Genomic DNA, 13187 nt, shown 5'->3' with positions numbered 1-13187 from the left:
TATGCGTTGCTCTACAGGCTACAGCTAACAAGTAGTAGTAGTCTTTATCTCGTAATATAGGAGAAGCAATTGTCAGTTTGTCTTGAAAAACTGTAAAACTAATGCAAATTAAAGAAGACGTACACTATGCAAGAGAAACAGGCCGAATGCACGGCATGTCGGTTTGTTGCTACAAACGATTCTGCCAGTGCCGAGAGAGGGGAATGTCAATTATAGGGACGGGTGGTGGCGCGCATGTTGGTTGCGCACAACGATTCTGGTTCTCACACACGAAGGAGGGGACGTGCTTGGTCAAAGGCCCCTCCCGGACGTGGTGGCATCATGCAAGCCTCCATCCCGGTTGCCCATCCCCTCCCTCCCCTATATCTGGCCTCCTCCTCCCCCTCTTTCAGGCCTTGAAATCTCGCCCCTCTTTGCTGTTGCCCACATCCCTTTCTCTCCTCCTCTGCGCGCTGCCGTTTGTTTCTCAACCAGAGGAAGAAAGGAAGGAAGAGATCGGAAGCATCAGCCATGGTGAGTACCTCTCATCTGTTTGTTTCTCTCAATGCTGCTCGTGGAATGTTCTCTGATGTGCTGGGTACTGTTATGGACCTTCCTTGCTGTAAGTCGAACTCGGCGTCGGGAATGGCCGTGTGTGATGAATGCAAACTCAAGTTCCTAGAGCTTAAGGCGAAGAGGAGCTTCCGTTTCATCGTGTTCAAGATCAATGAGAAGGTGCAGCAGGTGGTGGTTGACAGGCTGGGACAACCAGGTGAGAGTTACGAGGACTTCACTGCCTGCTTGCCCGCCGACGAGTGCCGCTACGCGGTGTTTGATTTTGACTTTGTCACGGATGAGAACTGCCAGAAGAGCAAGATCTTCTTCATCTCTTGGTAACCCTCCATCCCACATTTTTTTTCGTTCGATTTTGTCCTTTATTGCAGAACGTTCTGTTTCCATTGCATATAATTCAATTCTGTCAACCTTTGGTATGGTAGGATCAGTGAATCAGTGATGATCGGTTGGTTGCTGCCCTGAATTCTGAGTTTACATGTATTTTTTTTCCAAGAGGATCATCTATACATGTTCAGTTGTTGCAGATTAGTCATCGGTATATTACAACATTTCTCACAGGCAATTGTTTTCGACCTTCGAACTTGATCTTGAACAAATTATTGCATTTAGCATCAAATATATTACAGAATGAAAAAAGGGCGTCAATACGTATGTTTTCTGATGAACTATTATTGGATCTGGGGGCTGGATAGAGTAGCAACTTATTACATGGGGGGAAAACAGAAGCAGAAATCTGTGCTCCGCAAAATGACGCACATCGTCGCGTTTCCTTCTCAAAACAAACGTGGCTACAATTTCTGTGGCTATTAAAATTGTCCAATGTCCATGTTAATGTGAATATGTGTTTGTACAGTTAAGCTATAATGTCATTTTTAACTGTCGTTGATCCTTCACCAGCTAAGTAATTGCAGCATAATAAATTGATAGAAAAATGTTAATGCATGTGAAAGAGACATACCGTAGAACTAATAATAGATGATTTGCCAATTACTGTGTTTGTAACTCTGTGCATCTTAAGAAACTGGAATTAGCATCTCGAGGAACTCATATCAAATCTCTGATGCAACTTTGTATTACAGTCTACAGATGCACATCCAAGCAGATGCTGCAATGGCCTTTTCCTCTCTGGCTCTCTGCTGAATTTGGTGTGAGTCATGCAACTTAGCAGCATGGGTTCAGAACAAATACTTACAGGCTACAAGCTGTTTCATATATTTCCTTTATATTTTCAAAATAGACATAAATCTGTGACCGAATGCGTTGACCTCAGGTCATTAGATTCTTAAGCATGAGATATGCAAAACATCTAGACGTGTTAGTTTTGTTGGTAGTTGGTAATATGTATATTTCTTCCTGTGCCAAATTCATGCGCAGAAATGAGATTGCTCTATGCTTAAAAAAGCATGATGACTGATCTGAACCGGTGTGCTTCCGCATCAAACTCTCTGCAGGGCCCCAGATACATCTAGGGTGAGGAGCAAGATGCTGTACGCGAGCTCGAAGGATCGGTTCAAGAGGGAGCTGGATGGCATCCAGGTGGAGCTACAAGCAACTGACCCCAGCGAAATGAGCATGGACATCGTCAAGGCGCGAGCCCTCTGAAACAGCCCGACAGCTGCACCCTCCAGACCATGGAGCGCATCAGCTCCTGCCCTTGCATGCTATTCTTTCTGTGTTGGTGACGGTCATCCGTTTTCGTGTCATTGTTTTCCTGGACGCAAAAGTGTTGCATTCTGTATGAGACTGTATGCCATTTTCCCTTTTTACCGTCTCTGCCGTAGTCCTGCTACTGCTGTAAACTAGAACTTATTTGGTGTTTTATCTCGTGGCATTGTCGAGTCTTTCATGTGTCTATGCAATGCTAGTTGTGAAGCCTAATGTACCCTAGTTTAATCACCGAATTCCAAAAGTTTGATATTTATCTTATATGTTGACCTTGCGCATGTCTACTGCTGCAAAACGCTACTCCATATCGCCCATCAATATGATACATGCTTTATTATATCTGAAAAGATCAAATCTTAGAATCACCAATTATAGGCTTATTGATAGCCTTCACGCTAATTGTCCGAGACACACTAGAAAAAGAGATAAATCCTAAAAAATTCACATTGCGAAGAACAAAAACATCCCACTATCATTTTAGATTGACTCTAATCAGAATTGACAATTATAACCATCAGATCTACTCGGTTTTCTAAAAAATTATGCACATTTTTCATTATGAAAATAGACTAGAAGTAACCCCAAATTTGCATCTCGAGCACCCACATTTGCCAATATTAAAAATAATCTTCAGTAACCCAAAATATGCATTTAAATTATCTACATCTAAAAGTATCAAAAAGGTATTCAAGCTGCTCTTATATGTATGAATTATCCACATCTACTATCGTTAATATAGAAAAATTAACTTAATATATACATGCATGATGTGCGCATATACAACATATGTAGGAAGCGATGACCCTACAGTTTCAGTGTTGAACTTAATATTACTCAAGCTGAAGTTTATCTGATTGTTATACACGCATCCAATCCAGAATTGGGTAGCAGCTAAAATTGTCATACTTATCCTGTATTCGTTCTGTCTCGAGAATGTCGAGTCTGAAACTAGCGTCTGAGGAACTGTAAAGCAAAATCATAGTACAATGTTTCATTCATTATCTCCATGATCGAAATGTTTTTCCTGCCTTATGGTATATGCCATTGCAAATTTTTTTCAGCTGTTTTCTCTTGTGCCGAATTGAAGTTTTGAGTCGGCCTCAAACTCCGGTGCCAACTGAGTTTCTCTTGTGTCACATTCTTGCACGGAAGCAAGACGTTTCCTTCGGGTTCTTTTCCCCCCTGAACTGACAGGGCATTTCGAGGCTTGGTTTTGCTTTTGATAATCTTTTCAGAAAAGTTTGATGAAAGGTCGCCCGAGAACTTATTGTTGAAGTATGGTACGAGATTCAAGAGAATTTGCAGATGTTTATAAATGGTGTCCAGATTCAAGGCGATAGAGGTGCAAGAATTGGGGCGATTCCGTGCAGTGACCAGGGAAAATTTTGTGCCCTCTGATCCGTCTTTCAATTCGAGTCCTGCACTGAAACCATATGCTTTCGTTTCAGATTTGCATCTGGCTCGCAATCACATTCGCATCTATCTGGATGGGCTGCCAAATCTGAACTGGAGAATCCTGAACCTGAATCATTCGTCGCGATGCACATGGATAATGGCGGCGACGGCAACAATGCGCCACCTTGGGGACGGTGTGACGACGATTGCGGGGCACTGAGGCGGTGAGGCCGTGACCGGAGATGCAAGGGAGGTGACGAAGCGACGTGCTTCCTCCGCGTGGGGCCAAGGCCTGGCCGCTGCAACGCCGGCGGACGAAGCCATCGCCGCCGTCGCTGATTCCGGCGAACACATTTTTCAAATAAGCCCTGAGGCCGTCTTAGCGCGGTGAGGTCGTGGCCGGAAGGGGAACGGAGGTGACGAAGCTCCAAGTCTCTGCCCGTGACGCGGCAGACTGGTCCACGAGAGGACGTCCCTAGTTGCAAAAACCGGCGGCTCCGGCCGCCGCCGCCGTCTGTGATACCGGCGAATACATTTTGCAGAAACGACCCTCATTTGGATTGATCCAATTCAGGGGGTCATATGCAAAATCCTGGATGCGTATTTTGTAAACAAAACCTTCATTCGGATTGTGATTAATAATCGCGATCCAATTAAGGGGGTTATTTGCAAAAACACGGATGAGTAGTTTGTAAAAGAGCCCCTCATTTGGATCGCGATTAATAATCGCGATCCAATTTAGGGGGCTATATATAAAAACACGGATGAGTATTTTGTAAAAGGACCCTCATTCGATCCAATTTAGGGGGCTATCTGAAAAAATATGTACGCGTAACCCCCTCATTCGATTCCATGATGATGCCTGGACTCAAGCGGAGGAGGCCGTACCGCCGTACCCCCCCCCTCATTCGATTCCATGATGATGACTAGTCCACGGCGGACTCAAGCGGCGGCGGCGACGGCGGCAGCGGCAGCGGACGGGACGGAGTAATCGGGCGGACGGGACGGAGTAATCGGGCAAGGCCGGAGCATATGAAGACTCGGAGACCCAGGAGAGAAAAAAGCACGCAAGAGCCTAGGTGGAGAAGGCAAGGGAGGTCCCGGGGCGCTTACCATGGTCTCGCCGGTGGGTCGGGTGAGGTCCGCGGAGCGAGGCGGCGGCGGCGGAGATCTTCTTCCCGGGCCGGGCCGGCCCCCCCCCCCGCGGGGGGGGGGGGGGGGGGGTGGGGGTGTGGCGCGACGCCACCTGCCGCTTCCTCCGGATCTCGGGGGTGCCCGAATCCGCTCCTGCGCCATGCCAGCGCCGTGCTACCCGGCCTCTGTCGCGGGATTGTTTTTTTTTTCTTTTGTTCCTATAGGAGATGGATGGGTCGCGGGGAACGGGGTCGCCGGCGCCGTTGCCGGATCCATGGGTTTTCGCCGCCGTGGGTGCTGCGCCTTTCTCAGTTCCTCTGTAGCTTGCTATCCAGATTTAGGGCGATCACCTGGTTTCACTGCTTGCCTGGCAGAAAACACAAGGGGACTTTCTCTTGTGCAAATTATGTGCTGTAGATAACGACGCAGTAGTGCTGATACTGTCAATGTTAGGTGCTTTTGCTGAACTGAATCAGAGAGCATTGTTCCTTTCGTGGAGGTGGACAACACTTGTTGACCCATTTCTTTGACTGAACTGCAAATGGCCTAAAGTTTACAATACAAAACTGAAACCTTTGTGTGTTCCTCCCATCTAATACTAATTGAAATGGTAGGGATGCTAACTATTTTGTGTTTGGTATTCTACTAGGGCGATGTTGTTATTTCTTTTGGCAACTGCATTGAGCCTGAAAATCTAATGAAGCTTCTGCTAAGACTTTCCATATGTAGAGTAGCTATGAGGTTGACTAGGAGTTTTCATATATGCTGAATGTGAATGGTTCCTTTTGTCTCAACAGACTACTTCAAGGCGCCTTGCTGACAGGAAGACGGCGAAGTTCCAGAAGAACATCACCAAGAGGGGTTCAGTGCCTGAAACCACTATCAAGAAGGGGAATGACTACCCTCTCGGACCTGTAGTGCTTGGCTTCTTCATTTTTGTCGTCAATGGATCAGTATGCCTTCTGACCTTTTCTAAATCCTTCTTCCTGTTCTATTGGTCTATGCTGGTGGCATATTACTTTAGAATGCATTTTTTTTGCGTGCTCTTTTCCTTTGAAAATATAGATACGATTCATCCATCAGTTTAGCTTCTTACCTCCATGATCACGACTAAAGCTCTTCTGTTCATCCATTGTACGTGTGAACACTCTAATAGTAGATTTTTTTAGTCCTGCTTGAATTCTTGTTACTGGTTATGATGCATTAAATTATATGTTCTTTGACATTTCGCTGAAGCTATAGCTTATTAATGTTCTTGTTCTGTATATTAGTGTACTCCTTTGGTATGCCCAACTTGGTCATTTTATTTCAATGTCAGGATAAAGCAGCATACCAGAAAATCTTTACTTTGAATGGTTTAGGAAATATGATGTGAAATTATTTGTTTAATCGAGCTAGTGAGGCAATTATTACCTGATGCTTACTATTAATGAGAAAGGAGCTACATTTTTTAAAGTCTAAATGTACAATCCCAAACTGCCTAATTCTAAATCTAACAGTGCACATGTATTAAATCTGATGCCAAATTGCTAACCATCAACTCTGTAACAGCTATGTATCATGTAAGTTTATTAACTTGCTGCATGTTAGTGCTATTTCTGTGCTTACCCATATGATGCCTACAGTTTGTTTACCATTGGACGTGAACTAACACGTTCTTCCTCTTTTGCCTTTGCAGCGTTGTTTCAGATAATCAGGACGGCAACCGACGGTGGGATGGCATGAGAACCGACCGATCCAATCCCAGAGTCTAGAGATCTGTTTATTATACATGCATCCAATCCAGAATTGGGTAGCAGCTAAAATGTCTTGTCCTGTATTGTGTTTTGTCTCGTGAGTGTTGAGTCTGAAATTAGCGTCTGAAGAAGTGTAAAGCAAAATCATGTACCTCAAAGGTGTTAAGTGGATAATCGGATAGTATAATGTTTCATTCACTCTGTCCACGATTGGAACTTTTCCCACGCGATGCGAATATGCCATTGTGTTGTTCAGCTGTATCTCATTTCTCTCCAACAACGTTCTCTAAATCTCATTCTCTATACATTAAATCCTATATTAGAAACGTATTTTGTTCCAAATTTTTGTACGTACGTATTTATCATACCTCAAATGCTATGGACATATTTTATTTTTATTTAATTCAGTGTTTAAAACGTAAAGAAAAAATAGAGAAGAGGAGAGAGAATCTCTATATATAGAGGAAATTTGTAGCGTTCTCTATTTTAGAGGACCATTTAGAGAAACGCTGCTGGAGCAATAGAGAACGAATCTTCTCTATATATAGGGTAGAGAACGGTTTAGAGGGCACCGTTGGAGACAGTCTAGTAACCGGACGGGACGAGGAGCGCGGTTACCCCACGCGAGCTCCGCCATGGGCGTCGAGCGGCGCTGGAATCCACCACCGGCAGCCGTTCCTCCTAGCAGCGTAGGGATGAAGAGGGCACGGCCGCCGGGCCACCTGCGTGCGAGTGAAGGGGCACGGCCGACGATTTTCTTAATCTCTATCTCTACTATAAAAAAGCCCGTAAGTGGAACGATTTTTTCCGTGGTGCGTCGCCCTCCGAGCTCATGCCTCGTCCTACCGCGGGCGCATTATTGCCGTCAGATTTACCGCTCACCGTTCGACGCATACAAACCCTTTGAATCACCCTGGCAGTTCTACCCTACCGTCGCTCTGCACGTCGCTCTCAACCAGCCAACGGATGCACCCCTCTGCAAGCCGTCGCCCTCCCACATCCCTGCGAGAAAAACGGATCACAACATGGTTTTAGGCTGTCTCCAACGGTGCCCTCTAAACCGTTCTCTACCCTATATATAGAGAAAAAAATCTTAAATAATAGAGGACATTTCACTTACAAATTAAATTGCAGGAGTATCACGTTACAATGAACGACGATTGATCCATGGATGGGAACACACACACAAAGAATGAAATAGAAAAGCAAGGCGATCGAGAAAGAAGGAACAGGCAAGATGCTGCATGCATGCATGCATGGAGGAAATTGAACTAGAGATGGATAGAGTAGGTCATCGTTGGTGGTGGGTGGGCGATGAATCAAATCATTATATTCATCTTGGTTTCTGATGGAGCAGATCATCAAGCCTTGGGCGCGCCCCCGGCGGCACCTTGCTTGGCCGCGGCCTGGTCCACGGGGCCGCACGCCTGGTTGCACATCTTGGTGCAGACGGGGTCGTCCTTGCCGTTGGCGCACCGCTCGTAGCAGTCGTCGTAGCAGCCGTACGCGGTGGCCGCGGGCAGGGACGCCGCCGCCACCACCAGAACGGCCAGGACCAGGGCCACCATCCTCGTGCTCTGGGCCATCGCTGCTGCGGCTGCTATCTTCTTCTTCTTTCTTCTTGTTGATGCGTGGTTGATTGAGGAGGCACGGCGGTGGTGATCGTGGTGGATTGTTGGGACACATATATAATATAGGAGGTATACGGACACGAGCGTGAGGACGCGCGAGCTTCACGGGCTAATTAATGTGTGGTGGCAACGCCATGTCCGTCCGAGGTTCGAATCCGTTGTCTATATATAGGGTAGAGAATTTAGAGGGCACCGTTGGAGACAGAGAGTCTGAGACTCCGGTATCAACAGTCTGTCATTGCATCGCATTCTTTAGTCAATATGCAGAAGAAAACATGTGTCCTTCGGTTTTTTTGCCCCTGAATTGACAGGGCGTGTTGAGAGTCGAGAATTTTTGTTTTGTTTTGTTTCCAATGATCTTTTCAGGTAAGTTTGTTAACGCCGGTTTGCGAAGAGAAGTTGCTGTTGAACTACTGTGCGAGATTCAAGAGAGTTTGCAGTTGATTTTAGTTTAAGATAACCTGGGAATTCTGCAAGAACTTGTGCAATTACGTGCAATGATCTAAGGAAAATCTTGCGCCCTCCCATCGTTCATTTCAGCTGCTCGCAGTCACATCTGAACATGGGAATGCTGAACTCTGAATCCTTCGTTAGCGTGCCGGGTTGCACATGGACAATGTATGTTCGAAGCAAGATACGGTAAGTTAGAGCCAGACTCGGCCAAAGATCCAAACGCACCTAAAAATACCGCCTCCTGGTGCTTGGAAAACAGGCAAGGCGCGCACCTCTGCTTCTTGTTTGTGTTGTTGTCGGAGGCCGGAACCAACCGGCGTATCGGAAGCGCGTGACGGGACGGCGACCGTGTCTCCGACTCGAAACCCTTTCCCCGGGACGACTCGAATCCATGGCTCCATGCCGATCCTGTCTCGCCCTCGATCCAGCATTCCAGATCCATCCTCCCACCCACCGGTCCTCCTCCTCCTCTCTCTCTCCGGCGTCCGGCGAGACCTCGACCGCTTGCGGCGAGACCCGAGAGAGTCTGCTTGCTCGTTCGCCGTGCTGCGGCGAAACATGGGAGCCCTTCGTCGCGCCACTCCCGTTCCCAGAGCCCGGCCATCCTCCAAGCGTCCGCGGGGCGCCGCGCCGGCGGATTGCGGTGCGATGGCGCGGGAGTCGTCGACCCGCCGTGTCGGCGCCGATCAGAAGCCCTCCGCGCCCAGCCCGAGGTGCACCAAGGTCGTCCGCAACGGCATCGTCGCCGAGATGGAGGTCACAACTGTTGCCGGCGGCGTGGCGTCACCCAACGGCCGCCCGTTCGTGAAGTGGCCGCAGGTCGTCGAACCTGCTGCCGCTACCTGCTGTACGATGGCGAGGGAGAAGAAGTCGGCTCGCCGCGCTGGCGCTGACGAGGAGTTCTCGGCGCCAAGTCCAAAGCGCGCCACGGTGACCCGCAACGCCGTCAAGACGTCCGTCGACCCTGCACTGGGGACCCTCCGGGAGAGGATGGCCGCGGAGCTCGACGCCCTCCACGCGCTCCTGAGGAAGGCGGAGCTCTTGTCCAGCGGCAAGAACGACCGGTCCATGGACACCGCCTAACCACGATCGGAAGCGCCGGTGGAAGCTTCCATCAAGACGCCGCCGGCGAAGCGGACAAAGGTGCATGCTGTCGCCAAGGTCGCTAAGCTCGAGACCACCGAGGACGACAACGAGCTCATCGACATCTGCGGCGGCGTCTCACCCGTCGCGATCCTAAAAGCCTCCCCGGTCGTTTCCCTTGAGAAGGCGGGCGAAACCGGCAACGATGAGAGCAGGGACGCCCCGGAGGACGACAACGAGGTCATCGACATCTGCGGCGGCGTCTCCCCCGTCGCGATCCTGAAAGCCTCCCCTTTTGTTTCTGTTGAGAAGGCCGGCGGAACCGGTAACAGCGAGAGCAAGGATATCCCGGGGGACGACGACGAGTTCGTCGACATCTGCGGCGGCGTCTCCCCTGTAGTTTCCGTCGAGAAGGCTTGCAAATCCGGCAACAGCCCGAGCTGAAGCAGCGACTCCGGAAGCTCACCTTCAAGTGATTCAGATTCAGATAGCGACTCTGAGAGGGATCCCGACGAGACTGTCGATATCCCGGTTCCACAGGCGGTCCTTCCCGATGAGAATGGAACATCTTTGCAGCCAGCGCCGGAACCTGCATCGAAGAAGGTGGCGCAGAGTATGGAACCAGAGAAGGTCTCCAAGGCCGCTCTGATCGCCAAGGCGAACGTCCGCCGGAAGCTGCTGGAGATGGAGAGGGCGGTGTTGCCCGACGAGAGCATCCACCCACGGGACCTGAAGGATCTCTGCATCGCGGAGTATGGTCGTCCCGGCATCATGCGGCAGCTCGGGCTCTTCCTCAAGGCCGACGCGTAGAGCGCTGCAGATTGAGCAGGAGCAGGAATATAGTTTTTTTTAGGGGTCCAGGAATATAGTTGTAGCCACGCAGTGTTGGCTCCTCGGCTATGCATGTGTAACGGATATGTCTGAATCCTGATGTAGTATGTGTTGTTGACTTGTTGTGTTAAGCATGTAGCCTGAATCAAATATCAGCTGAGACCTCAGAGCAAATGTCTGACCTGATTTATGTTGTGCCATGTGGGTTAAAATCAGCTGTGCAATGTGCTTCAGGACTGAGCATGCCAAGTTATTTGTTTCAGTGCTGAACATGTCAGGTTCAGTTGTCTCTTTGGACAAGTTTTGATGCTCTGTACCTATATAGGTCGTCAAGTCGTAGGTGACATTAACTGATGCGTTTATCTTTCATTATGTACCATCAGTTCATCACAGCGGCTCTGGGTGTGTTCGTTTCGCATCAGAGGGGTCTAAAACATACATCTATAAATTAGAGGTATAAACATTTTAGAGGTATATTAGAGGGGTGTTCGTTACGCCCTCTAAAACCACGGCACGGCCGGAGCGCCTAACGCGCGCACGCGGGGGAGGAGCACGCGGCGGGGGCGGCGGGGGAGGAGCTCGCGGCGGGGGCGGCGGCGCGCGGCGGTGCGGGGGAGGAGCAGGGGCGGCGGCGCGCGGGGGAGGAGCAGGGGCGGCGGCGCGCGGCGGGCGGTGCGGGGGAGGAGCAGGGGCGGCGGCGCGCGGGGGGAGGAGCAGGGGCGGCGGCGCGCGGCGGGCGGTGCAGGGGCGGCGGCGGTGCGGGGGAGGAGCACGGGGCGGCGGTGCGGGGGAGGAGCACGGGGCGGGGGAGGAGCACGGGGCGGCGGCGGTGCGCGGAGGAGCGGGCGGCGGGGGAGGGGCCGCGGCGGGGGAGGCGCCGCGGCGGCTGAGGAGCGGGCGGCGGGGCGCGGGGGGAGGAGCAGGGGCGCGCGAGAGGAGCGGGCGGTGGGGAGAGCAGGGGCGGCGGCGGGAGGAGCACGGGGGCGGCGGCGGGGGGAGGAGCACGCGGGCGGGGGCGCGTGGGGAGACGAGCCGAGCGGATTAGAGGGCGTTAGAGCCGTCGCGGGCTCTAAAATTTCTGGAGGTCTAAAAGTTACTGTGCGACGGGAATAGAGGGCCGTTCGTTTCCAAGCCTCTAAAATTTAGAGGTTTGGCCCCATTAGATAGGGAAACGAACGGACCCTCTGTAACCAAAAGGCAAGCTAGCGACGTGTTCCGCTTGCTCCTACTCGAAGTTCGCACGCTCCTACTACTCTGTTTCTGCAACCTGATCCGACGATCATGGTCGCCCGGGCGCGCCGCGCAGGCTTTCGTGAGGTCCGATGTGTTCCGCTGCGAGTATCGGCGCCCGCACGCCGGCACTGGGCTGGGGCATCCTCGCCGCGCTTCTCTCGCTGGCCACGGTGGCGCTCGTCCCCTTCCCCTCCCCGTCCTCCTCTTCCTCTAGGACCAGCGCCCCGCCTCGCCTCCAGCCTCTCCACCTCGACGCCGATGAAAACCGCCCTTTCCTCCCCCTCCCCCTCCACAAGATGCCCTCGCCGTTAGCACCACCCAACCAGCCTCCCCGACCACCAGCCTGCCACCTGCCTCACCGCCCACAACCCATCACCACCGCCGGTTCGGCAGCTTTCCCGGCCATCCTTTTAGATTTGGCAGCTACCAATCCCCTCTCCCAACTTAAAACCCTCAAATCCTAACACAAACCTGAAAATCTAACCTGAACGGAACTCGGAGAAGACATGCGCCTGCGCGAGGAGGGGTCGCCGAGGAAAAATTGCAGCCTAGAGTTACTTTTTCTCTTGTAGATTTAAAAAGTAACAAAATGATTATGTTATTTTTTCTTGTAGTATAGTTACTCTAGTAGCAGTACAGTTACTTTATTTTGTGGTTAAAAAATAATAAAATGATTGTGTTATTTTTTCTGGCAGTGCAGTTAATTTCTTCTGCAGGTTTAAGAAAGTAACTAAAATTCTCTAAACATACTCTTAAATGGAGAGATCTCTCTGTGTAGCTTTCAGGTTCATGAATTCATGAATTGAATTTCGAGTAATGTTTATTTGCGTTGATATTATAGCTATTCGTAATAGTGAGCACCGTATCTTATTTTCTTCTTTACCAGAGAGTATCAACTCTCTGGTGTGTACTGCTTACTGAACATCTTTAATGAATAATGCTCTCTTCTTATCGCAAAACAAATACATACTCTCGACCTTCATCTACAGATCAGCGAAAGTGAACCTTGCTACGGGCACAGCTACGCTGCCACCTTGTGATGGAAACTAATTCCATCATCTGAAGATGTGGACGTGCGCGGCCCACGAAAAAAGCCCATCAACTCTTCCTCCTCGTCCCCACGCCGTCCACCATCCTCCTCGCCTCCGCTCCGCCGTCCTCCTCAGCTCCCGCTGCCGCCGTCCTCATCCTTGTCCTCCTCAGCTACAACGGCCGCCGCAGGATCCGCGGCCACCGACTGCCACCAGCTCTATTGAGAAGCATCACTCCCCTGCTACCTACTCTATCCACCGGATGCCCCCCCCCCCCCCCCCGGCCGGCTGGCGGCGTCTTGCCGCCTTGCCGCTCCGCCCACAACCCGTCGCCCACCAACAGTCCGCTGCTGCCCAAAGGCCCATCCTCCACATCCGGAGAACACCATCGGCGACAACTCCGATCCCAAGGCCCCCGATCCCCGACCTTGAAGCCCCTA

The 13187-nt window shown here is 50.6% G+C and overlaps 2 protein-coding genes and 1 long non-coding RNA gene across 3 annotated transcripts; 2 read left to right on the top strand and 1 right to left on the bottom strand.

Moving 5' to 3' along the window:
• The first annotated feature begins 147 nt into the window (after nucleotides 1–147).
• LOC112901394 (actin-depolymerizing factor 1) lies at nucleotides 148–2407 on the top strand. The gene is made up of 3 exons (XM_025970305.1): nucleotides 148–513; nucleotides 607–872; nucleotides 2007–2407. Exons 1-3 carry the CDS (start codon nucleotides 511–513, stop codon nucleotides 2155–2157), a joined length of 420 nt encoding a protein of 139 aa, XP_025826090.1. The 5' UTR covers nucleotides 148–510; the 3' UTR covers nucleotides 2158–2407.
• Nucleotides 2408–4459: 2052 nt separating this feature from the next.
• On the top strand, nucleotides 4460–6715 carry LOC112894970. Its single transcript, XR_003229111.1, has 2 exons — nucleotides 4460–5702; nucleotides 6428–6715. It is a non-coding gene; the product is annotated as an uncharacterized LOC112894970 (long non-coding RNA).
• A 912-nt stretch (nucleotides 6716–7627) lies between these two features.
• Nucleotides 7628–8103, bottom strand: LOC112899010. The gene has a single exon (XM_025967687.1). The coding sequence runs from the start codon at nucleotides 8069–8071 to the stop codon at nucleotides 7847–7849; it is 225 nt and encodes a 74-aa protein (XP_025823472.1). The 5' UTR covers nucleotides 8072–8103; the 3' UTR covers nucleotides 7628–7846.
• Nucleotides 8104–13187: the final 5084 nt, after the last annotated feature.

Source organism: Panicum hallii, chromosome 1 (assembly GCF_002211085.1).
Source record: "Panicum hallii strain FIL2 chromosome 1, PHallii_v3.1, whole genome shotgun sequence".
Lineage (NCBI taxonomy): Eukaryota > Viridiplantae > Streptophyta > Magnoliopsida > Poales > Poaceae > Panicum > Panicum hallii.
The sequence above is the reverse complement of the archived record's forward strand: the minus strand, read 5'-3'. Positions and strand labels throughout refer to the sequence as shown.

What these genes read in the sequence shown, in the direction of transcription:
- LOC112901394 (XM_025970305.1), top strand. An exon ending in AAGATCTTCTTCATCTCTTG is followed by an intron (nt 873 to 2,006) that starts GTAACCCTCCAT and finishes AACTCTCTGCAG; the next exon opens with GGCCCCAGATACATCTAGGG.
- LOC112899010 (XM_025967687.1), bottom strand. Translation starts at nt 8,071, where the DNA reads ATGGCCCAGAGCACGAGGATGGTGGCCCTGGTCCTGGCCGTTCTGGTG.